The 24,170-nt window shown below is 53.0% G+C and overlaps 1 protein-coding gene across 1 annotated transcript in view; it reads left to right on the forward strand.

Moving 5' to 3' along the window:
- Positions 1-24,170, forward strand: part of LOC139255579 (spectrin beta chain, non-erythrocytic 5-like) — a gene marked incomplete at its 3' end in the record, with an annotated part of 292,546 nt that overhangs the window by 219,645 nt on the left and 48,731 nt on the right. The window contains exons 4-8 of the mRNA XM_070873953.1: positions 3,174-3,320; positions 5,914-6,105; positions 10,410-10,493; positions 16,011-16,129; positions 23,642-23,756. Of these exons, the coding sequence (XP_070730054.1) occupies positions 3,174-3,320; positions 5,914-6,105; positions 10,410-10,493; positions 16,011-16,129; positions 23,642-23,756 (657 nt within the window). The remainder of the gene's footprint in view (positions 1-3,173; positions 3,321-5,913; positions 6,106-10,409; positions 10,494-16,010; positions 16,130-23,641; positions 23,757-24,170) is intronic.

Genomic DNA, 24,170 nt, shown 5'->3' on the forward strand with positions numbered 1-24,170 from the left:
ACGTTTCCTCTGCCCACCTGGGGCTCGCTTGCCGTGAAGGAGTTCCCAGTCGAGCGCTTGCTTTGGGAGTCTCATGCCTGGCATGCGAACAATGTGGCCTGCCCAGCGGAGCTGGTCGAGTGTGGTCAGTGCTTTGATGCTGGGGATGTTGGCCTGGTCGAGGACACTAACGTTGGTGAGTTTGTCCTCCCAGGGGATGTGTAGGATCTTGGGGAGATATCGTTGGTGGTATTTCTCCAGCGACTTGAGGTGTCTGCTGTACATGGTCCATGTATCTGAGCCATACAGGAGGGCGGGTATTACTACAGCCCTGTAGACCATGAGCTTGGTGGTAGATTTGAGGGCCTGGTCTTCAAACACTCTTTTCCTCAGGCGGCCGAAGGCTGCACTGGCGCACTGGAGGCGGTGTTGGATCTCGTCGTCGATGCCTGCTCTTGTTGATAGGAGGCTCCCGAGGTATGGGAAATGGTCCACAGTGTCGAGGGCCACGCCGTGGATCTTGATACCTGGGAGGCAGTGCTGTGTGGCAAGGACAGGCTGGTGGAGGACCTTTGTCTTACTGATGTTTAGCGTAAGGCCCATTCTTTTGTACGCCTCAATAATTACGTGGACTATATCCTGGAGTTGAGCCTCTGTATGTGCGCAGACGCAGGCGTCATCCGCGTACTGTAGCTCGACGACGGAGGTTGGGGTGGTCTTGGACCTGGCCTGGAGACAGCGGAGGTTGAACAGGGTCCCACTGGTTCTGTAGTTTAGTTCCACTCCAGCGGGGAGCTTGTCGACTGAGGTGGAACATGGCAGCGAGGAAGATTGAGAAGAACATAAGAACATAAGAAATAGAAGCAGGAGTAGGCCATACGGCCCCTCAAGTCTGCTCCGCCATTCAATAAGATCATGGCTGATCTGATCATGGACTCAGCTCCACTTCCCTGCCCGCTCCCCATAACCCTTTATTCCCTTATCATTTAAGAAACTGTCTATTTCTGTCTTAAATTTATTCAATGACCCAGCTTCCACAACTCTCTAAGGCAGCGAATTGCACAGATTTACAACTCTCTGAGAGAAGAAATTTCTCCTCATCTCTGTTTTAAATGGGCGGCCCCTTATTCTAAGACCATGCCCCCTAGTTCTAGTCTCCCCCATCAGTGGAAACATCCTCTCTGCATCCACCTTGTCGAGCCCCCTCATAATCTTATACATTTCGATAAGATCACCTCTCATTCTTCTGAATTCCAATGAGTAGAGGCCCAACCTACTCAACCTTTCCTCATAAGTGAACCCCCTCATCCCCAGAATCAACCTCGTGAACCTTCTCTGAACTGCCTCCAAAGCAAGTATATCCTTTCGTAAATATGGAAACCAAAACTGCACGCAGTACTCCAGGTGTGGCCTCACCAATACCCTGTATAACTGTAGCAAGACTTCCCTGCTTTTATACTCCATCCCCTTTGCAATAAAGGCCACGATTCCATTGGCCTTCCTGATCACTTGCTGTACCTGCATACTAACCTTTTGTGTTTCATGCACAAATACCCTCAGGTCCCGCTGTACTGCGGCACTTTCTCCATTTAAATAATAACTTGCTCTTTGATTTTTTTCTGCCAAAGTGCATGACCTCACACTTTCCAACATTATACTCCATCTGCTAATTTTTGCCCATTCACTTAGTCTGTCTATGTCCTTTTGCAGATTTTTGTGTCCTCCTCACACATTGCTTTTCCTCCCATCTTTGTATCGTCAGCAAACTTAGCTACATTACACTCAGTCCCTTCTTCCAAGTTGTTGATATAGATTGTAAATAGTTAGGGCGATGACCCAGCCCTGTTTGACCCCGGTCCGGACGTGGATTGGGTCAGAAGTGGATCCGTCGGTCAGGATCATGGCCTGCATGTCGTCGTGGAACAGGCGGAGGATGATCTATTATGTGACACTTTGTCGCATACCTTTTGGAAATCCATGTACACCACGTCAACCGCATCACCCTCATCAACCCTCTCTGTTACCCCATCAAAAAACTCCACCTTTAACAAATCCACGCTGGTTTTCCTGAATTAATCCCCCCCCTATCCAAGTGACTGTTCATTTTGTCCCTGATTATTGTCTCTAAAAGCTCCCCCATTCCCGAGGTTAAACTGAGCGGCCTGTAGTTACTGGGTTTATCCTTACACCCTTATTGAACAAGGGTGTAACATTTACAATTCTCCAGGTCGCTGACACCACCCTGTATCTCTGGAGGATTGGAATATTATGGACAGCACCTCCGCGATTTCCGCCCTCAATTCCCTCAGCATCCCATCCGCTCCTGGTGACTTATCTACTTTAAGTACAGCCAGCCTTTCTAGTACCCACTCTATCAATTCTTATCCCATCCAGTATCTCCAATACCTCCTCTTTCACTGTCTATGGCAGCATCCTCTTCCTCTCAGAATCCATCCTGTCAATCCCCGTCAGAATCTTGTATGTTTTGCTGAGATCTCAGTCTTGGAATCTCCAGAGAGCATCGGCCCATTCTACACAGCCCTCCCATCCCAGGAATCACTCAATGGCAGACGGGTCAGTAACCAGGGGGCACAGATTTAAGGTGATAAGGTGATCGGCAAAAAAATCAGCGGGGAGATGGGGAGGATGTTTTTACGCAGCGAGTTGTTGTGATCGGGAACACGCTGCCTGAAAGGGCGGTGGGAGCAGGTTCAATAGTGACTTTCAAACGAGGAATTGGATAAATACGTGGAAAGGAAAGGGGGGAGTGGGACTGATTGGATCGCTCTGTCACAGAGCTGGCACAGGCCCAATGGCCTCCTGTGCTGCATCATTCTAAATTCTCTCTTATCCTTTTCTGCTCCATTAGGAATAGTCCCAGTATCTCCAGTCTGTCCTCGTGACCTATCCTATCCCTGGCCAATCTACACTGTCTGCTGTCTCTGGCTTTAATGTCCTTTCTATAACCGGCTCTTTAAAGCTGTACACCATACTCTTAACTGGAGCACTGTATAAATTGAGCCTGACCTTACCTTAGCCACGTGACTTTAATTCCCAGTGTTCAGACGCACTCCCCTGAAGGTGAGCCGCTTGGATTGGAGTGCAGCAATGGCAGTGTAAATGACCCAGAGCTCAGGGCTTGTGCCTGTGACAGCGTGCCCCAGTATAATCGTTTACTGCTTTGTCCACTCTAGGCCGAAGCCTGGATCAGAGGCAAACTTCATGACCTGAAGGATGGGTGCGACACTGAAACACATCTCCTGCAGGACTGGGACCAGTTAGCCCAGACTCTCCAATCAGACCTCACCGACTTTGAGACACACATGACAAAACTGGCCAAGGTAAGAGCTTACACTTATTTATAATATGTTCGTAGAGTTACACAGAAAGTAGACAGTGAGACAGGTTGTTGAGCCCAACCAGTCCCTGTTGGTGTATATTCCCCACATGAGTAGTGTTTTGTCTGTAATGCACTTATGAATGACTCCACGAGGCAATGTGTTGTACTCAAACTGGAGTGACCTTGGTCCTTTACTCGTAACTCCAGAGTGAGGCACAAGTATGGTGGGCAGCCTTTTATACTGGGCCCTGCACACCTATACAGGTGACCCTCAGGTCTCCCACCGCACTGCCTTCTGGTGGACAGCCTCTGCCACAGGGGCAGGCAATCCCGGTCTCCACCAGTTGCACCCTCTAGTGGTGCCAGCATAGTATATACACAGTATATTGATAGTACATACAGTGACTACACAGAGAGTATATCTATAGTCTGCATATATAACAAATAGGAGTTCTAATCTCATGTGTCTGCTCTGTTCCCCATATACATTTATTCCCCTTTCATTTAACCCTCATCCCTGCCTTTCTTATCTCTAGACTTGACTATTCCAACACTCTCCTGGCTGGCCTTCCACATTAGACACTACATAAACTACGTAAACTAGAGGTGACCCAAATCACAGCAGCCCGTGTCCTAACTCGCACCAAGTCCCGCTCACCCATCATCCCTGGGCTCGCTGACCTACATTGGCTCCTGGTTAAGCAACGCCTCGATTTTAAAATTCTCATCCTCATTTTCAAATCCCCCCATGACCTCGTCCCCTCCCTATCTCGGGAATCTCCTCCAGCCCCACACCTCCCCGAGATGTCTGCGCCCCTCTAATTCTGCCCTCCTCAGTATCCCTGATTATAATCGCTCCACCATCGGTGGCCGTGCCTTCTGTTGCCTGGGCCCCAAGCTCTGGAACTCCCTCCCGAAACCTCTCCGCCTCTCTCTCCTCCTTCAAGACGCTCCTTAAAACCGATCTCTTTGACCAACCTGTCCGAATAGCTCTCTATGTGGCTTGGTGTCAAATTTTGTCTGATAACGCTCCTGTGAAAAGCGTTGGGACGTTTCACTACATTAAAGGTGCTGAGTTCTTGTTGATGTTGGAGCTGAGCAAGAGCTGCATTGACAGACTGCGATGGCGAGAGACCCTTGTGTCTTGAGGTGGGACAGGAGCCTGTAGATTGGAATCTGTAGTGGAGTCTTTAAAATAAACACGCAACACCAGGTCTGGGTTCGAAGATTCAGGTAATCTTTATTTTGCACCGGTGGGGAGTTTGCCTGATGGTTCTCTGTAACCAGGCCTCTCCAATGATACAAAGTTCCAAGCAACCTCTTATACACTTAATGATGCATGTCAGCCTCGTGCACAGACCACCCCCCCTCCCCCCCATGCCGTTTAATTGGCCCAAAGCCCGCATGCACAATTGCTGATTGACTAATTCTCTTTCGCGTCACACAATCATTGGCCTATGTCTCATGCCAAATGGAGTTTTTCCAACGTGTCACTTTTGACCCCTTGCCCTGTTTAACTGCCCCTCTGGGCCTCCTGTGGTTCAACAGTTTGGCTATTTATAATTGTCCTCAGGTCACACAGCTTGTAAAGTTCACCACTACAAAAAGCCCTTTTTAGTTCCGAGATCCATTCTTAACCCTTTAATTATAGCAGAGTTTGAAAGCCCCACTTCAGACTTCCTGGGGCAGAAATTGGCCCTTTCTATAAGAGCCTCAATGAGGCGGCCACGGGTCGGTAAGGACTCAGCGCTCGGTCGCCGCGGAGGGGCCGCCATTTTGTAAACTGCCCTCCTTTATTTTTGGAGCGGTGTCCGGGGCCAGCCTGGCCATCTTCCCACCCTGACGGGCAGGTCTTGGGTGCCAGGCCGCTGGCCCGAGCGAAACCCCCCCTGGTGGCCCAGTGGACCGAACGAAAACCTTTGCAGAGCTCACAGCGGCCCTCCTCTTTAACTGAAGGAGAGAGACATGGTGATGCGTCATCATCATCATCATCATCACAGGCAGTCCCTCTAAATCGAGGAACTTGCTCCCACTCTAAATGTGAGTTCTTAGGTGACTGAACAGTCCAATACGGGAATCACAGTCTCTGTCACAGGTGGGACAGACAGTGGTTGAGGGAAGGGGAGGGTGGGACTGGTTTGCCGCACGCTCCTTCCACTGCCTGCACTTGGTTTCTGCATGCTCTCGGCGACGAGACTCGAGGTGCTCAGCGCCCTCCCGGATGCACTTCCTCCACTTAGGGCGATCTTTGGCCAGGGCCTCCCAGGTGTCGGTGGGGATGTTGCACTTTATCAGGGAGGCTTTGAGGGTGGTCCCTTGTAACGTTTCCACCTGGAGTTCCGAGTAGAGCGCTTGCTTTGGGAGTCTCGTGTCGGGCCTGCGGACCATGGCGCTGAGGACTTGGAGTGACGGTCGCTCCGACCCGACCACACTTCCGCCCCGCTCCATGAAAAAGAACAGAGAGCTGAATTTCGGTGGATCGGGGCGGACAGAACACTTCAATCACGGTAGGTGCCCCCAGCCATGCCCGTTCCCCAGTCGCAGAGGTGATCCTGTGCCGCTCAGTCGCTGACTCTCCTGTGTTTCCCTCCCAGTCAGGAGAGCTCCTCCTTCGCCAGCCGAGCCCCGGCTCCGACCTCACTGGGAAGCAGCTGCAACAACTGAGGGAGCAGTGGGACCACCTCAAGCAGACGGCGGCCAATCAGAGGAAGGCGCTGGCAGCGGCCAAGGAGCTGAACGATTTTCACCGCAAGGCCGATAAGCTGGAGGCCTGGATCAGTGAGCAGGTGGGTACTCGAGTTCAGCCGTCCGGTGCAGACCCCTCTCCCTACTGGGCGGGAGGGCAGCCGATCGCTTGTTACTGCGGCCCTGACCCCCTCCCCACCCCACCCCTGGGGGGGGGGCAACACCTTACTGATACCTCCGCGTCTGGCCAGACCTTACTGTAACCGTGAGAGATTGGGAAATGTTGGTGTTCAGAGGGACCTGGGTGTCCCTGTACACCAGTCACTGAAAGTTAACATGTAGATACAGCAAGCAATTCAGAAAGCAAATGGTATGTGGGCCTTTATTACAGGAGGATTTGAGTATAAGAATAAAGATGTCTTACTGCAATTATATCGGGCCCTGGTGAGACCACACCGGGAGTATTGTGTGCAGTGTCGGTCTCCTTACCTAAGGAAGGATATACTTGCCATAGAGGGAGCGCAACGAAGGTTCACCAGACTGATTCCTGGGATGGGGGATTGTCCTATGAGGAGAGATTGAGCAGACCAGGCCGATATTCTCTGGAGTTTAGAAGAATGAGAGGTGATCTCATTGAAATGTACAAAATTCTGACAGGGCCCGACAGGGTAGATGCAGGGAGGGTGTTTCCCCTGGGCTGGGGAGTCTGGAACCAGGGGTCACAGTCTCAGGATAAGGGCTCGGCCATTTAGGACTGAGATGGGGAGAAATTTCTTCACTCAGAGGGTGGTGAATCTCTGGAATTCTCTGCCCCAGAGGCCTGTGGAGGCTCAGTCGTTGAGTATATTCAAGGCTGAGATCAATAGATTTTTGGTTATTAAGGGAATCGAGGGATATGGGTCAGTGCAGGAAAGTGGAGTTGAGGTCGAAGATCAGCCGTGATCTCATCGAATGGTGGAGCAGGCTCGAGGGGCTGATTGGCGGAGCAGGCTCGAGAGGCTGAATGGTGGAGCAGGCTCGAGGGGCTGAATGGTGGAGCAGGCTCGAGGGGCCCAATGGTGGAGCAGGCTCGAGGGGCCCAATGGTGGAGCAGGCTCGAGAGGCTGAATGGTGGAGCAGGCTCGAGGGGCCGAATGGTGGAGCAGGCTTGAGGGGCCGAATGGTGGAACAGGCTCGAGGGGCTGAATGGTGGAGCAGGCTCGAGGGGCCCAATGGTGGAGCAGGCTCGAGGGGCCCAATGGTGGAGCAGGCTCGAGAGGCTGAATGGTGGAGCAGGCTCGAGGGGCTGAATGGTGGAGCAGGCTCGAGGGGCCCAATGGTGGAGCAGGCTCGAGGGGCCGAATGGTGGAGCAGGCTCGAGAGGCCCAATGGTGGAGCTGGCTCGAGGGGCTGAATGGTGGAGCAGGCTCGAGAGGCTGAATGGTGGAGCAGGCTCGAGGGGCCGAATGGTGGAGCAGGCTCGAGGGGCTGAATGGTGGAGCAGGCTCGAGGGGCCCAATGGTGGAGCAGGCTCGAGGGGCTGATTGGCGGAGCAGGCTCGAGGGGCTGATTGGCGGAGCAGGCTCGAGGGGCTGAATGGTGGAGCAGGCTCGAGGGGCTGAATGGTGGAGCAGGCTCGAGGGGCTGAATGGTGGAGCAGGCTCGAGGGGCCGAATGGTGGAGCAGGCTCGAGGGGCCGAGTGGCGGAGCAGGCTCGAGGGGCTGATTGGCGGAGCAGGCTCGAGGGGCCCAATGGTGGAGCAGGCTCGAGGGGCTGAATGGTGGAGCAGGCTCGAGGGGCTGAATGGTGGAGCAGGCTCGAGGGGCCCAATGGTGGAGCAGGCTCGAGGGGCTGAATGGTGGAGCAGGCTCGAGGGGCCCAATGGTGGAGCAGGCTCGAGGGGCCCAATGGTGGAGCAGGCTCGAGGGGCCCAATAGTGGAGCAGGCTCGAGGGGCCGAATGGTGGAGCAGGCTCGAGGGGCTGAATGGTGGAGCAGGCTCGAGGGGCTGAATGGTGGAGCAGGCTCGAGGGGCTGAATGGTGGAGCAGGCTCGAGGGGCCGAATGGCTGACTCCTGCTCCTAATTCTGGTGTTCTTACATCACCTGCCAGACCAATCTCTCGCAGTGCCGGGGCTTATCATTCATTCCCAGGATAAGGGCAAGGATGGCTTTTATTGCCTGTCCCTCGTTTCCCGACTCACTAAGTGGCCTCATTCACTTCAGTGGGCAGTGAATGTGGCATGAGGCAAACCCGCTGGTTTGGGTCTTGTCATCTATTCAACCAGCATTGTAACCCATGTATAATCTGACCGAAGTTGTACACTGTGAGAACACTGACCACTAGGGGGTGAACTTGTGGGAGACACTCCGAACCTGGACCTTCAGGTATAAAAGAGGAAGCTCCACCCACTTCCATCACTTGAGTGCTGAGGAATAAAGGACAGGTCACAGACTGACCTTCTCTCAAGCATGGGCCTCGTGTGCATTTATACTGTGTAGTGAGGACGTATCAGGTCTGGAGTCACATGTAGGCCCAGACCGGGTAAGGGCAGCAGGCTTCCTTCCCTGAGGGACATCAGTGAACCAGTTGGGATTTTCCGACAATCCGACTGCTTCATGGTCCCTGTTACTGATCCCGGCGTTTTTTATACTGAATTCAAATTCTCAATTTGCTACGGTTGAATGTGAGCTCACCATCTCTGGACTTCGAGTGTCGGCCTTTGAATAACTTGTCCAGTAACAAGCAGCACAACGTCTCTCAACACAGCAAGTCACACCTTGTCTCTACTCCTCCGTGTCCGACACTTCCCCATCTCCTTCCACCTCACTCGCCCCTTTGTGAATCTTTCTTGTCTACCCCTACTCCACAAACCCCACCCCGAGTTACCCTCCCTCCTCTCCTCCCTCGGCCTCCGCACTGAGCGACGACTCCTCCACCTCCATCTCAGCTCCCCGTGCCTTCCCGACTTCACTGCCCTCCAGTCCTCCCTTAACCTCTGCCACCATGTCAACTCTCCCAGCCATATTTATGGTCAGCCCCTCCACCTTGCCATCTCCTGTGGCCTCTCCACGCCCGACGTCTTGTTCACAGAAAAGGCCACCTACGACCACTTCCTGTTGTGTCTCATCAAATCATTCCCCCACCTCACCCCCAACTGCACTTCCTTTTGTACCCACTCCTGAAGGAACTCCACGCCATTGGCTGCGCTGTTTCTGCTGGAGTCAATCAGCTCAAGCACTCCCTCACCGCTACGTTTGATGCCCCTTTCCTCAGTCAAGCCCCTGTTGGTCCCACCCTGGTTGTTTCTCCCGGTATGGCCCCCATCTTCACTCCAAGGAACTGAGACTTGAATGTATCCAGCACGTAGCCGCTTTAACTATCTATCGCCCGATACGGATGTATCACATCAAGCCCTCGTGGGTCCTGCCTGCCTCTGCCAAAACAGCTCACTATTCCAGGGTCATCGGGAATGCAAACGTAACCCCTGGCTTCTCATCGTCATTACAAACTGGAGGGGCAGTACTGAGGGAGCGCTATACTGTCTGAGGGGCAGTACTGAGGGAGCACTGCACTGTCGGAGGGGCAGTACTGAGGGAGCGCTATACTGTCTGAGGGGCAGTACTGAGGGAGCGCTGCACTGTCGGAGGGGCAGTACTGAGGGAGTACTGTCGGAGGGGCAGTACTGAGGGAGCGCCGCACTGTCGGAGGGGCTGTACTGAGGGAGTGCCGCACTGTCGGAGGGGCAGTACTGAGGGGGCGCTGCACTGTGGGAGGGTCAGTACTGAGGGAGTGCTGCACTGTCGGAGGGGCAGTACTAAGGGAACGCTGCACTGTGGGAGGGTCAGTACTGAGGGAGTGCTGCACTGTGGGAGGGGCAGTACTGAGGGAGCGCCGTACTGTCGGAGGGGCAGTACTGAGGGAGTGCCGCACTGTCGGAGGGGCAGTACTGAGGGAGCGCTGCACTGTCGGAGGGGCAGTACTGAGGGAGTGCCGCACTGTCGGAGGGTCAGTACTGAGGGAGTGCTGCACTGTCGGAGGGGCAGTACTGAGGGAGTGCTGCACTGTCGGAGGGGCAGTACTGAGGGAGCGCTGCACTGTTGGAGGGGCCGCCTTTTGGATGAGACATTAAACCGAGGCCCCATGTGCCCCCTGTGGTGGATGTAAAAGTCTGAATAAGTACCAGTCCTTCACTTCCGGCTCACACACCTCGATAGTTGGATGTATTCTATCTCGGACTATTGTGGAATGTCCGTGAGGAAGAGGTGACGAGGTTGGATTTGGTTCGGGTCGATGGTTATTTTGGGCCGTGAGCTTACTCCCTGACTGGGACTGACCACTTTCCCTGTTGCCACTGGACCTATTGCCCGAAATCCGCTTGCAGTGCCATGCAAGGATTGTGATTTAGTTTTGTCCTGTATTTAAGGAAGAGCAGAGCCGTGGTGATGGACCCTCCCGTATCGACAGCGACAAAGTGCACCTGACGAGACGCATTCTGGAACTCAAGCAGGTGAGCAGCTGCTGGACAGCCCGTTTCTCTTGGCCACGTCTGGCCAACATCATCACAGGCAGTCCCTCGAGAACGAGGAAGACTTGCTTCCACTCAAAAAATCTTCTCAGGTGGCTGAACCGTCCAATACGAGAGCCACAGTCCCTGTCACAGGGGAGGGTGGGACAGGTTTGCCGCACGCTCCTTCCGCTGCCTGCGCTAGGTTTCTGCACGCTCTCGGCGACGAGACTCGAGGTGCTCAGCGCCCTCCCGGATTCACTTCCTCCTCTTAGGGCGGACTGGTCTTTGGCCAGGGACTCCCAGGTGTCGGTGGGGATGTTGCACTTTATCAGGGAGGCTTTGAGGGTGGTCCCTGTAACGTTTCCTCTGCCCACCTGGGGCTCGCTTGCCGTGTAGGAGTTCCGAGTGGAGCGCTTGCTTTGGGAGTCTTGTGTCGGGCATGTGGACAATGTGGCCCTGCCCAGCGGAGCTGCTCGACTGTGGTCAGTGCTTCGATGCTGGGGATGTTGGCCTGGTCGAGGACGCTAATGTTGGTGTGTCTGTCCTCCCAGGGGATTTGCAGGATCTTACAGGGACATCGTTGGTGATATTTCTCCAGTGATTTGAGGTGTCTACTGTACATGGTCCATGTCTCTGAGCCATACAGGAGGGCAGGTATCACTACAGTCCTGTAGACCATGAGCTTGGTGGTAGATTTGAGGGCCTGGTCTTCGAACACTCCTTTCCGCAGGCTGGGAGCTATGCACAGGTATCGTTATTCATTCTCAGGATGTGGGTGCATTGTCCTCTGCTACCCTGAGAAGCTGAAGCTGGGCTTCCTTCTTGAAGCATTGCAGTCCGTGTGCTGGAAGTGGTCCCACTAACACCTCCTGTGGTATACCGGTCAGCTCCAGGGCGTCCCCAGGGCGGGGGAGGAACTCGGGAGCAGTGTGAAGGCATACACCTGGGGGAAGGAGCGGAGGGAGGGAGAGAGCACAGGGTCTGAGAAAGATCAGTGGAGGAGCAGAGAGAGAGAGAGCAGGGTCTCGGAGAGATCAGTGAAAGAGCAGAGAGACAGAGCAGGGTCTCGGAGAGATCAGTGAAGGAGCAGAGAGAGAGAGAGAGCAGGATTTGGGAGAGATCCTTGAAGGAGTGGAGAGAGAGAGAGAGAGCAGGGTCTCGGAGAGATCAGTGAAGGAGCAGAGAGAGGGAGAGAGAGCAGGGTCTCGGAGAGATCAGTGAAGGAGTGGAGGGAGGGAGAGAGCAGGATCTCAGAGAGATCAGTGAAGGAGTGGAGGGAGGGAGAGAGAGCAGGGTCTCGGAGAGATCAGTGAAGGAGTGGAGGGAGGGAGAGAGCAGGATCTCAGAGAGATCAGTGAAGGAGTGGAGAGAGGGAGAGAGAGCAGGGTCTCGGAGAGATCAGTGAAGGAGCAGAGAGAGAGAGAGAGCAGGATCTCGGAGAGATCAGTGAAGGAGTGGAGAGAGGGAGAGAGAGCAGGATCTTGGAGAGATCAGTGAAGGAGTGGAGAGAGGGAGAGAGAGCAGGGTCTCAGAGAGATCAGTGAAGGAGCAGAGAGAGAGAGAGAGCAGGGTCTCGGAGAGATCAGTGAAGGAGTGGAGGGAGGGAGAGAGAGCAGGATCTCGGAGAGATCAGTGAAGGAGCAGAGAGAGAGAGAGACAGGATCTCGGAGAGATCAGTGAAGGAGTGGAGGGAGGGAGAGAGAGCAGGGTCTCGGAGAGATCAGTGAAGGAGTGGAGGGAGGGAGAGAGAGCAGGATCTCGGAGAGATCAGTGAAGGAGTGGAGGGAGGGAGAGAGAGCACGGTCTCAGAGAGATCAGTGAAGGAGCAGAGAGAGAGAGAGAGCAGGATCTCGGAGAGATCAGTGAAGGAGTGGAGGGAGGGAGAGAGAGCAGGGTCTCGGAGAGATCAGTGAAGGAGTGGAGGGAGGGAGAGAGAGCAGGGTCTCGGAGAGATCAGTGAAGGAGTGGAGAGAGAGAGAGAGCAGGATCTCGGAGAGATCAGTGAAGGAGTGGAGGGAGGGAGAGAGAGCAGGATCTCGGAGAGATCAGAGAAGGAGTGGAGGGAGGGAGAGAGAGCAGGATCTCGGAGAGATCAGAGAAGGAGTGGAGGGACGGAGAGAGAGCAGGATCTCGGAGAGATCAGTGAAGGAGCAGAGAGAGAGAGAGAGCAGGATCTCGGAGAGATCAGTGAAGGAGCAGAGAGAGAGAGAGAGCAGGATCTCGGAGAGATCAGTGAAGGAGTGGAGGGAGGGAGAGAGAGCAGGATCTCGGAGAGATCAGAGAAGGAGTGGAGGGAGGGAGAGAGAGCAGGATCTCGGAGAGATCAGAGAAGGAGTGGAGGGAGGGAGAGAGAGCAGGATCTCGGAGAGATCAGTGAAGGAGTGGAGGGAGGGAGAGAGAGCAGGATCTCGGAGAGATCAGAGAAGGAGTGGAGGGAGGGAGAGAGAGCAGGATCTCGGAGAGATCAGTGAAGGAGTGGAGGGAGGGAGAGAGAGCAGGATCTCGGAGAGATCAGTGAAGGAGCAGAGAGAGAGAGAGAGCAGGGTCTCAGAGAGATCAGTGAAGGAGTGGAGGGAGGGAGAGAGCAGGATCTCGGAGAGATCAGTAAAGGAGCAGAGAGAGAGAGAGAGCAGGGTCTCAGAGAGATCAGTGAAGGAGTGGAGGGAGGGAGAGAGCAGGATCTCGGAGAGATCAGTGAAGGAGCAGAGAGAGAGAGAGAGCAGGATCTCGGAGAGATCAGTGAAGGAGTGGAGGGAGGGAGAGAGAGCAGGATCTTGGAGAGATCAGTGAAGGAGTGGAGGGAGGGAGAGAGAGCAGGGTCTCGGAGAGATCAGTGAAGGATCGGAGGGAGGGAGAGAGAGCCGGGTTTCGGAGAGATCAGTGAAGGAGTGGAGAGAGGGAGAGAGAGCCGGGTCTCGGAGAGATCAGTGAAGGATCGGAGAGAGGGAGAGAGAGAAGGGTCTCGGAGAGATCAGTGAAGGAGTGGAGAGAGAGAGAGAGAGCAGGGTCTCGGAGAGATCAGTGAAGGAGCAGAGAGAGGGAGAGAGCAGGATCTCGGAGAGATCAGTGAAGGAGCAGAGAGAGAGAGAGAGCAGGATCTCGGAGAGATCAGTGAAGGAGTGGAGAGAGGGAGAGAGAGCAGGGTCTCGGAGAGATCAGTGAAGGAGTGGAGGGAGGGAGAGAGAGCAGGGTCTCGGAGAGATCAGTGAAGGAGCAGAGAGAGAGAGAGAGCAGGATCTCGGAGAGATCAGTGAAGGAGCAGAGAGAGAGAGAGACAGGATCTCGGAGAGATCAGTGAAGGAGTGGAGAGAGGGAGAGAGAGCAGGGTCTCGGAGAGATCAGTGAAGGAGCAGAGAGAGAGAGAGAGCAGGGTCTCAGAGAGATCAGTGAAGGAGTGGAGAGAGGGAGAGAGAGCAGGGTCTCGGAGAGATCAGTGAAGGAGTGGAGGGAGGGAGAGAGCAGGATCTTGGAGAGATCAGTGAAGGAGCGGAGGGAGAGAGAGAGCAGGATCTCGGAGAGATCAGTGAAGGAGCAGAGAGAGAGAGAGAGCAGAGTCTGAGAAAGATCAGTGAAGGAGCAGAGAGAGAGAGAGAGCAGGATCTCGGAGAGATCAGTGAAGGAGTGGAGGGAGGGAGAGAGCGCAGAGTCTGAGAAAGATCAGTGAAGGAGTGGAGGGAGGGAGAGAGCGCAGAGTCTGAAAAAGATCAGTGAAGGAGTGGAGGGAGGGAGAGAGCGCAGAGTCTGAGAAAGATCAGTGAAGGAGTGGAGGGAGGGAGAGAGCGCAGAGTCTGAGAAAGATCAGTGAAGGAGTGGAGGGAGGGAGAGAGTGTTAAGTCTGAGAATGTGCAGGGTCCGAGATATGTAAGATTCTCAGACACGGAGTAAAAGCAGAAAATGCTGGAAATCTCAGCGGGTCAGCCAGCATCTGTGGAGAGAAAGAGAGTTAACGTTTCAGGTCAACGATCCTTCTCAGAACTGGCGAATGTTCGAAATGTAACAGATTCTTCAGGAAGTGCTCGGGCCCTGAAAGGGCGAGGGGAGGAGAGGACTAAGGGCAGGTCTGTGATTGGGTGGAAGGCAGGAGAGATTAGAGAGATAAAAGCGATGATGGGCCAAATTGAGATGGTAATGGCACAACTTGGGAAACAAGAGATGAGTCTCGATAGGGTGTGAATGGCGGCATAATTACCAGCGCCGTGGGGAACAGAGAGAAATAAATTATAAAAATTGAGGGTGTTTTTGTAAAAAAGGGAGCCAAAGACGGGCAGAGGTTGCGGTCTGAAATTGTTGAACTCGATGTGGAGTCCAGAGGCTGTAAAGTGCCTCAACAAAAGATGAGGTGCTGTTCCTCGAGCTTGCATTGAGCTTCATTGGAAAGGTCAGGAGAGGTCAGAGTGGGAGTGGAGCGGGGAATTAAAGTGACAGGCACCCGGAAGCTCGGGGTCACACTTGCGGACTGAACGGAGGTGCTCCGCAAAGCGGTCACCCAATCTGCGTTTGGTCTCCCCAATGTAGAGGAGACCACATTGTGAGCAGCGAATACAGTGTACTACATTGACAAGTAAATCGCTGATTCACCTGGGAGGAGTGTTTGGGGCCCTGGACAGTGGGAAGGGAGGAGGTCAAAGGGCAGGTGTTGATCTCCTGTGCTTGCACGGGAAGGTGCCGTGGGAAGGGGAGGGGGTGCTGGGGGTGACTGCGGAATGGACCAGGGGGTCGCGGAGGGAGCGGTCCCTTCGGAACGCCGGGAGGGGAGGGGAAGATGTGATTGGTGGTGGGATCACGCTGGAGGGTGGTGGAAATGGCGGAGGGTGATCCGTAGAACGCGGAGGCTGGTGGGGTGAAAGGTGAGGACAAGGGGGAACCCTGTCGTGATTCTGAGAGGTAGGAGAAGGGGTGAGAGCAGAGGTGCGGGAAATAGAACGGACACAGACGAGGGCCATGTTAACCACGGCGGAGGGGAATCCTCTGTTGAGGAAAAAGGAAGACATGTCAGAGGCACTAGTGTGAAAGGTGGCGTCGTCAGAGCAGATGCAACGGAGACGGAGAAACTGGGAGAATGGAATGGAGTCCTTACAGGACGCAGGCTGGGAGGACGTGTAGTCCAGGTAGCTGTGGGAGTCGGTGGGCTTATAGTGACTGTTTGTCCATAGTCAGATATAGAGCTGTGTTGAGGTTGTAGACACAGGGTTAAAAGGCCTCTAAAGGCCACTGGAACTTTGGCTTCTATGCACAGAGTCAGTCAGCACAAGGAGGTGGCACTGGGTTAATGCAGAAATCAGATCACTGATGGGTAGAAATCTTTCGCGTTCCTTTCCCACCGCGGCCGACCCCCAGTTTGTCGCTGGGCCACAATCCTGGAACTCCCTCCCTAACAGCACTGTGGGAGCACCTTCACCACACGGACTGCAGCGGCTCAAGAAGGCGGCTCACCACCACCTTCTCACGGGCAGTTAGTAGGAGGGTCCCGAGCTCATTCACCGAGGCTAACCTTTTGATGTCCCCGTTCCTGTACAGGAAGAGCAGGAAAACAGCAAACTCTTCGACCAGATAAACTCGTTTGCGACGAGCCTGGAGAAGCGAGGAAGGGTCAGCGGAGGATCGGTGTCCGGCCGGAGGAAACAGCTCCAGAAAATGTAATTATTACCGTTCGCGACGAGGATCTCTGCTCCAACGTTGGCCTGGCCCACCCCTCCCCAGTGGCAACAATGCAGGCGAAGGGGAGGGTACAGGTGAAGGGGAGGGTACAGGCGAAGGGGAGGGTACAGGTGAAGGGGAGGGTACAGGTGAAGGGGAGGGTACAGGCGAAGGGGAGGGTACAGGTGAAGGGGAGGGTACAGGCGAAGGGGAGGGTACAGGTGAAGGGGAGGGTACAGGCGAAGGGCAGGGTACAGGTGAAGGGGAGGGTACAGGCGAAGGGGAGGGTACAGGTGAAGGGGAGGGTACAGGCGAAGGGGAGGGTACAGGCGAAGGGGATGTAACAGACGAAGGGGAGGGTGCAGGCGAAGGGGAGGGTACGCGAAGGGGAGGGTACAGGCGAAGGGGGGGTACAGGTGAAGAGGAGGGTACAGGTGAAGGGGAGGGTACAGGTGAAGGAGAGGGTACAGGTGAAGGGGAGGGTACAGGTGAAGGGGAGGGTACAGGCGAAGGGGAGGGTACAGGCGAAGGGAAGGGTACAGGCGAAGGAGAGGGTACAGGTGAAGGAGAGGGTACAGGTGAAGGGGAGGGTACAGGACAGGTGAAGGGGAGGGTACAGGCGAAGGGGAGGGTACAGGCGAAGGGGAGGGTACAGGCGAAGGGGAGGGTACAGGCGAAGGAGAAGGTACAAGCGAAGGAGAGGGTACAGGCGAAGGGGAGGGTACAGGACAGGTGAAGGGGAGGGTACAGGCGAAGGGGAGGGTACAGGCGAAGGGGAGGGTACAGGCAAAGGGGAGGGGTGCTCAAAACAACATAACATAAGAATTAGGAGCAGGAGTCGGCCATTCGGCCCCTCGAGCCTGCTCCGCCATTCAATAAGATCACATGGCTCCGGTTGGAGTGGAGTGTAGAATATTTCAGTGTAAGGGGTGTCTCAGTTGTGTGGGTCGGACTGGTTGGGCCGGGTGCTCTTTGCCTTTCCGCCATTGTTCATTGTTCATAGGTTTATTTGTAACCTTCAGGGCTGCTGACCGAGGGCTGTGTGGCTCTGGTTCCCGACCCTTCCACCAATGGGAACAGTTTCTCTCTCTCTACTCTGTCCAGACCCTCATGATTTTGAACACCTCGATCAAATCTCCTCTCAACTTTCTCTGCTCCAAGGAGAACAACCCCAGCTTCTCCAGTCTCTCCCCGTAACTGAAGTCCCTCATCCCTGGAACCATTCTGGTCAATCTTTTCTACACCCTCTCCAAGGCCTTCACATCCTTCCTAAAGTGAGGTCCCCAGAATTGGACACAAAAGTTAATTCGGAAACTAGGGTCCTGAACTTAAGGAAAGGTAACTTCAACGGTATGAGGTGTGAATTGGCTAGGATAGACTGGCAAATGATACTAAAAGGGTTGACCGTGGATAAGCAATGGCAAACATTTAAAGATCACATGGATGAACTTCAGCAATTGTACATCCCTGTCTGGAGTAAAAATAAAACTGGGAAGGTGGCTCAACCATGGCTAACAAAGGAAATTAAGGATAGTGCTAAAACCAAGGAAAAGGCATATAAATTGGCCAGAAAAAGCAGCAAACCTGAGGACTGGGAGAAATTTAGAATTCAACAGAGGAGGACTAAGGGTTTAATTAGGAGGGGGAAATAGAGTACGAGAGGAAGCTTGCCGGGAACATAAAAACTGACTGCAAAAGCTTCTATAAATATGTGAAGAGAAAAAGATTAGTGAAGACAAACGTAGGTCCCTTGCAGTCGGATTCAGGTGAATTTATAATGGGGAACAAAGAAATGGCAGACCAATTCAACAAATACTTCGGTTCTATCTTCACGAAGGAAGACACAAATAAACTTCCGAAGGTACGAGGTGACAGTGGGTCTAGCGAGAAGGAGGAAATGAAGGATATCCTTATTAGGCGGGAAATTGTGTTAGGGAAATTGATGGGATTGAAGGCCGATAAATCCCCGGGGCCTGATAGTCTGCATCCCAGAGTGCTCAAGGAAGTGGCCCTAGAAATAGTGCATGCATTGGTGATCATTTTCCAACAGTCTATCGACTCTGGATCAGTTCCTATGGACTGGAGGGTAGCTAATGTAACACCACTTTTTAAAAAAGGAGGGAGAGAGAAAGCGGGTAATTATAGACCGGTTAGCCTGACATCAGTAGTGGGGAAAATGTTGGAATCAATTATTAAGGATGAAATAGCGCATTTGGAAAGCAGTGACAGGATCGGACCACGTCAGCATGGATTTATGAAGGGGAAATCATGCTTGACAAATCTTCTGGAATTTTTTGAGGATGTAACTAGCAGAGTGGACAAGGGAGAACCTTGTGGTGTATTTGGACTTTCAGAAGGCTTTTGACAAGGTCCCACACAAGAGATTGGTGTGCAAAATCAAAGCACATGGTAATGGGGGTAATGTACTGATGTGGATAGGGAACTGGTTGGCAGACAGGAAGCAGAGAGTCGGGATAAATGGGTCCTTTTCAGAATGGCAGGCAGTGACTAGTGGAGTGCCGCAGGGCTCAGTGCTGGGACCCCAGCTCTTTACAATATACATTAATGATTTAGATGATGGAATTGAATGTAATATCTCCAAGTTTGCAGATGACACTAAACTGGGTGGCGGTGTGAGCTGTGAGGGGGAAGCTAAGAGGCTGCAGGGTGACTTGGACAGGTTAGGTGAGTGGGCAAATGCCTGGCAGATGCAGTATAATGTGGATAAATGTGAGGTTATCCATTTTGGGGGCAAAAACACGAAGGCAGAATATTATCTGAATGGCGGCAGACTAGGAAAAGGGGAGGTGCAACAAGACCTGGGTGTCATGGTACATCAGTCATTGAAAGTTGGCATGCAGGTACAGCAGGCGGTGAAGAAGGCAAATGGTATGTTGGCCTTCATAGCGAGGGGATTTGAGTATAGGAGCAGGGAGGTCTTACTGCAGTTGTACAGGGCTTTGGTGAGGCCTCACCTGGAATATTGTGTTCAGTTTTGGTCTCCTAGTCTGAGGAATGATGTTCTTGCTATTGAGCGAATGCAGTGAAGGTTCACCAGACTGATTCTCGGGATGGCAGGACTGACATATGAGGAGAGACTGGATCGACTCGGCCTGTATTCACTGGAGTTTAGAAGAATGAGAGGGGATCTCATAGAAACATATAAGATTCTGATGGGACTGGACAGGTTAGATGTGGGAAGAATGTTCCCAATGTTGAGGAAGTCCAGAACCAGGGGACTTAGTCTTCGGATAAGGGGTAGACCATTTAGGACTGAGATGAGGAGAAACTTCTTCACTCAGAGAGTTGTTAACCTGTGGAATTCCCTGCCGCAGAGAGTTGTTGATGCCAGTTCATTAGATATATTGAAGAGGGAGTTAGATATGGCCCTTACGGTTAAGGGGATCAAGGGGTATGGAGAGAAAGCAGGAAAGGGGTACTGAGGGAATGATCAGCCATGATCTTATTGAATGGTGGTGCAGGCTCGAAGGGCCGAATGGCCTGCTCCTGCATCTATTTTCTATGTTTCTATGTTTCTGTACTCCAGTTGGGGCCGAACCAGTGTTTTATACAGGTTCATCATAACTTTCTTGCTTTTGTACTCTGTGCCTCTATTTATGAAGCCCAGGATCCAGATAGCTTTCTCAACCTGCCCTGACACCTTCAGCGATTTGTGCACATATACCCCCGGGTCTCTCTGTTCACGCACCCCCTTTAGGATTGTACCCTTCAGTTTATATTTCCTCTCCTCATTCTTTCTACCAAAATGTATCACTTTGCACTTTTCTGTGTTAAACTGCATCTCCCACGTGCCCGCCCATCCCACCAGCCTGTCTGTGTCTTCCTGAAGTCTATCACTATCCTCCTCACTGTTCGCTACACTTCCGAGTTTTGTGTCATCTGCAAATTGTGAAACTGTGGCCTGTACACCCACATCCAAGTCATTAATATATATCAGGAAAAGCAGTGGTCCCAGTACCGATCCCTGGGGAACACCACTGTATACCTTCCTCAGTCCCAGAAACAACCGTTCCCCCCGACTCTCTGCTTCCTGTCACTGAGCCAATCCCGTATCCATGCTGCCACTGTCTCTGTTATTTCATGGGCTTCAACTTTGCTGCAAAGCCTATTATGTGGCTCTTTTATCAAATGCCTTTTGGCAGCTTGTACCAGCCATGCGCCCTGCTTCCCACAATCCCGATAGTCCCGATCTCCCCCCCCTCTCCCACCGTGCAGCAGTGACATTCCCACCGGCTTCTGGCGGGAATCCATGTCGGAGAACGCAAGTGAGGCCCGGCAGTTCAAATCCTTTGGCCTCCCGCTCCGGGGGAGGGGCCGGATTATTGCCCTCCCCATCACCAAGGCCCCCTCAGCCCTCCGACCCCGACACCGCCGGTCACGGGGGCTGGCAGATATCCGTGAGCTGGATAACACACTGGGGACAAAGGGACAGGAGGAGGCCATTCAGCCCCTCTAGCCCATTCCGCCACTCAGTGAGATCAGGGCTGACCGGTACCTCAATCCCATTTACCGGCCTTGGCTCCACATCCCACGATACCCTTACTCAACAGAACTCTACCCATCTCACTCTTGAAAGCTTCAATTCACCCCCAGCATTCACAGCCCTGTGTACTGCGTACAGTTTTGGTCTCCGTATTTAAGGAAGGATATACTCACATTGGAGGCTGTTCAGAGAAGGTTCACTCGATTGATTCCGGAGATGAAGAGGTTTGACGTATGAAAATAGGTTGAGTAGATTGGGCCTGTACACATTGGAGTTCAGAAGAATGAGAGGTGATCTTATCGAAACATATAACATACTGAGGGGGCTCGACAAGGTGGATGCAGAGAGGATATTCACACTCATAGGGGAAACTAAAACTAGGGGGCATAGTCTCAGAATAAGGGGCCGCCCATTTAAAACTGAGATGAGGAGGAATTTCTTCTCTCAGAGGGTTGTAAATCTGTGGAATTCTCTGCCCCAGAGAGATGTGGAGACTGGGTCATTGAATATATTTAATGTGGAGATAGACAGATTTTTGAGCGATAAGGGAGTAAGGGGTTATGGGGAGCGGGCGGGGAAGTGGAGCTGAGTCCATGATCAGATCAGCCATGATCTTATTAAATGGCGGAGCAGGCTCGAGGGGCCGTATGGCCGACTCCTGCTCCTATTTCTTATGTTCTTATGTTCTTTGACGGGAGAGAGTTCCAGATTTCCACTGCCCTTTGTGTGAAGAACTGCTTGCTGAACGGCCTGGCTGTAATTTTTAATTGAGTCCCCTTGATGGGAAATTGAGTTGAACAGATCTGGGTAATTTGTGGGATCAGTAGTGGGGAAAATGCTGGAATCAATTATTAAAGATGAAATAGCAGCGCATTTGGAAAGCAGTGACAGGATCAGTCCAAGTCAGCATGGATTTATGAAAGGGAAATCATGCTTGACAAATCTAGAGTTTTTTGAGGATGTAACTAGTAGAGTGGACAAGGGAGAACCAGTGGATGTGGTGTATTTGGACTTTCAATAGACTTTTGACAAGGTTCCACTCAAGAGATTAGTGTGAAAAATTAAGGCACATGGGATTGGGGATAATATATTGATGTAGATAGAGAACTGGTTGGCAGACAGTAAGCAGAGAGTCGGAATAAACGAGTCCTTTTCAGAATGGCAGGCAGTGACTAGTAGGGTACCGCAGGGTTCAGTGCTGGGACTCCAGCTATTTACAATATATATCAATGATTTAGATGAAGGAATTGAGTGTAATATCTCCAAGTTTGCAGATGACACTAAACTGGGTGGTGATGTGAGCTGTGAGGGGGATGCTAGGAGGCTGCAGGGTGACTTGGACAGGTTAGGTGAATGGGCAAATGCATGGCAGATGCAGTATAATGTGGATAAATGTGAGGTTATCCACTTTGGAGGCAAAAACAGGAAGGCAGATTATTATTTGAATGGTGACAGATTAGGAAAAGGGGAGGTGCAACGAGACCTGGGTGTCATGATACATCAGTCATTGAAAGTAGGCATGCAGGTACAGCAGGCAGTTAAGAAAGCAAATGTTATGTTGACCTTTATAGCGAGGGGATTTGAGTACAGGAGCAGAGAGGTCTTACTGCAGTTGTACAGGGCCTTAGTGAGGCCCCACCTGGAGTATTGTGTTTAGTTTTGGTCTCCTAATCTGAGGAAGGACATTCTTGCTATTGAGGGAGTGCAGTGAAGGTTCACCAGACTGATTCCCGGGATGGCTGGACTGACATATGAAGAAAGACTGGATTGACTAGGCTTATATTGGAATTTAGAAGAATGAGAGGGGATCTCATAGAAACATATAAAATTCTGACGGGTTTAGACAGGTTAGATGCAGGAAGAATGTTCCCAATGTTGGGAAAGTCCAGAACCAGGGGTCACAGTTGAAAGATAAGGGGTAAGCCATTTAGGACTGAGATGAGGAGAAACTTCTTCACCCAGAGAGTTGTTAACCTGTGGAATTCTCTACCACAGAGAGTTGTTGAGGCCAGTTCATTGGATATATTCAAGAGGGAGTTAGATATGGCCCTTACGGCTAAAGGGATCAAGGGGTATGGAGAGAAAGCAGGAAAGGGGTACTGAGGTGAATGATCAGCCATGATCTTATTGAATGGCGGTGCAGGCTCGAAGGGCCGAATGGCCCACTCCTGCACCTATTTTCTATGTTTCTATGATTCTATGTTTCGGGAAGGAAATCTGTTGCCCTTACCCAGTCTGACCTAAATGTGACACCAGACCCACAGCAAGGTGACTGACTCTTAATGACCCTCCAGGCAACCAGGGATGGGCAATAAAGTGCTGGCCACATCCCGGGAGACAACTCTAAGAAGGAAGCAGCTTTGAGGGAGAAAGTGAGGGAAAGCCAGGGGCCTGGGATTTGAGCAGAGTGGGGCCTGGGGCCTGGGGCATGGGCTTTGTGCAGAGTGGGGCCTGGGGCCTGGGCTTTGTGCAGAGTGGGGCCTGGGGCCTGGGATTTGAGCAGAGTGAGGCCCAGGGCCTGGGCTTTGAGCAGAGTGGGGCCTGGGCTTTGAGCAGAGTGGGGCCTGGGGCCTGGGCTTTGAGCAGAGTGGGGCCTGGGGCTTGGGCTTTGAGCAGAGTGGGGCCTGGGGCCTGGGCTTTGAGCAGAGTGGGGCCTGGGGCCTGGGCTTTGAGCAGAGTGGGGCCTGGGGCCTGGGCTTTGAGCAGAGTGGGGCCTGGGGCCTGGGCTTTGAGCAGAGTGGGGCCAAGGGCCTGGGCTTTGAGCAGAGTGGGGCCTGGGGCCTGGGCTTTGAGCAGAGTGAGGCCTAGGGCCTGGGCTTTGAGCAGAGTGAGGCCTAGGGCCTGGGCTTTGAGCAGAGTGGGGCCTGGGGCCTGGGCTTTGAGCAGAGTGGGGCCTGGGGCCTGGGCTTTGAGCAGAGTGGGGCCTGGGGCCTGGGCTTTGAGCAGAGTGGGGCCTGGGGCCTGGTTGTTACGACAGGGTGATGATTGTCAGTCTCCTCTCCCACAGGTGGTTGAAGGTCCAGGGTCTGCTCTCGCAGCGTCACCAGGCACTACAAGTGTCTCTGGAAGGTGCTTCCTTTCATCACCAGGCACACAGGCTCCTGAAGGCCATCGCTGAGAAGGTAAGCAACAAGTTGTATTTATACAGTGCCCTGAAGGCAGTAAAATGTCCCAAGGCACGTCACAGGAGGGTTATCAAACACGACCAACGTCAGGAGAAATTAGAACAGGTCACCAAATGCTTGGTCAAAGAGGGAGGTTTTAAAGCAGGAATGTCTTAAAGGAGGAAAGAAAGGCGGAGAGGTTCAGGCAGGGAGTTCCAGAGCTTGTGGCCTTGGCTACAGAAGGCACGGCCACCGATGGTTGAGCGATTATAATCAGTGGTGTGCAAGAGGGCAGAATTGGAGGAGCGCATGCATCTCAGGGGGTCGTGGGGCTGGAGGAGGTTACAGAGATAGGGAGGGGTGTAGGACTGGAGGTGGCTACAGAGATAGGGAGAGGTGTAGGGCTGGAGGAGGTTACAGAGATAGGGAGGG

The sequence above is a fragment of the Pristiophorus japonicus genome, unplaced genomic scaffold, assembly GCF_044704955.1.
Source record: "Pristiophorus japonicus isolate sPriJap1 unplaced genomic scaffold, sPriJap1.hap1 HAP1_SCAFFOLD_613, whole genome shotgun sequence".
NCBI classification, from domain to species: domain Eukaryota; kingdom Metazoa; phylum Chordata; class Chondrichthyes; family Pristiophoridae; genus Pristiophorus; species Pristiophorus japonicus.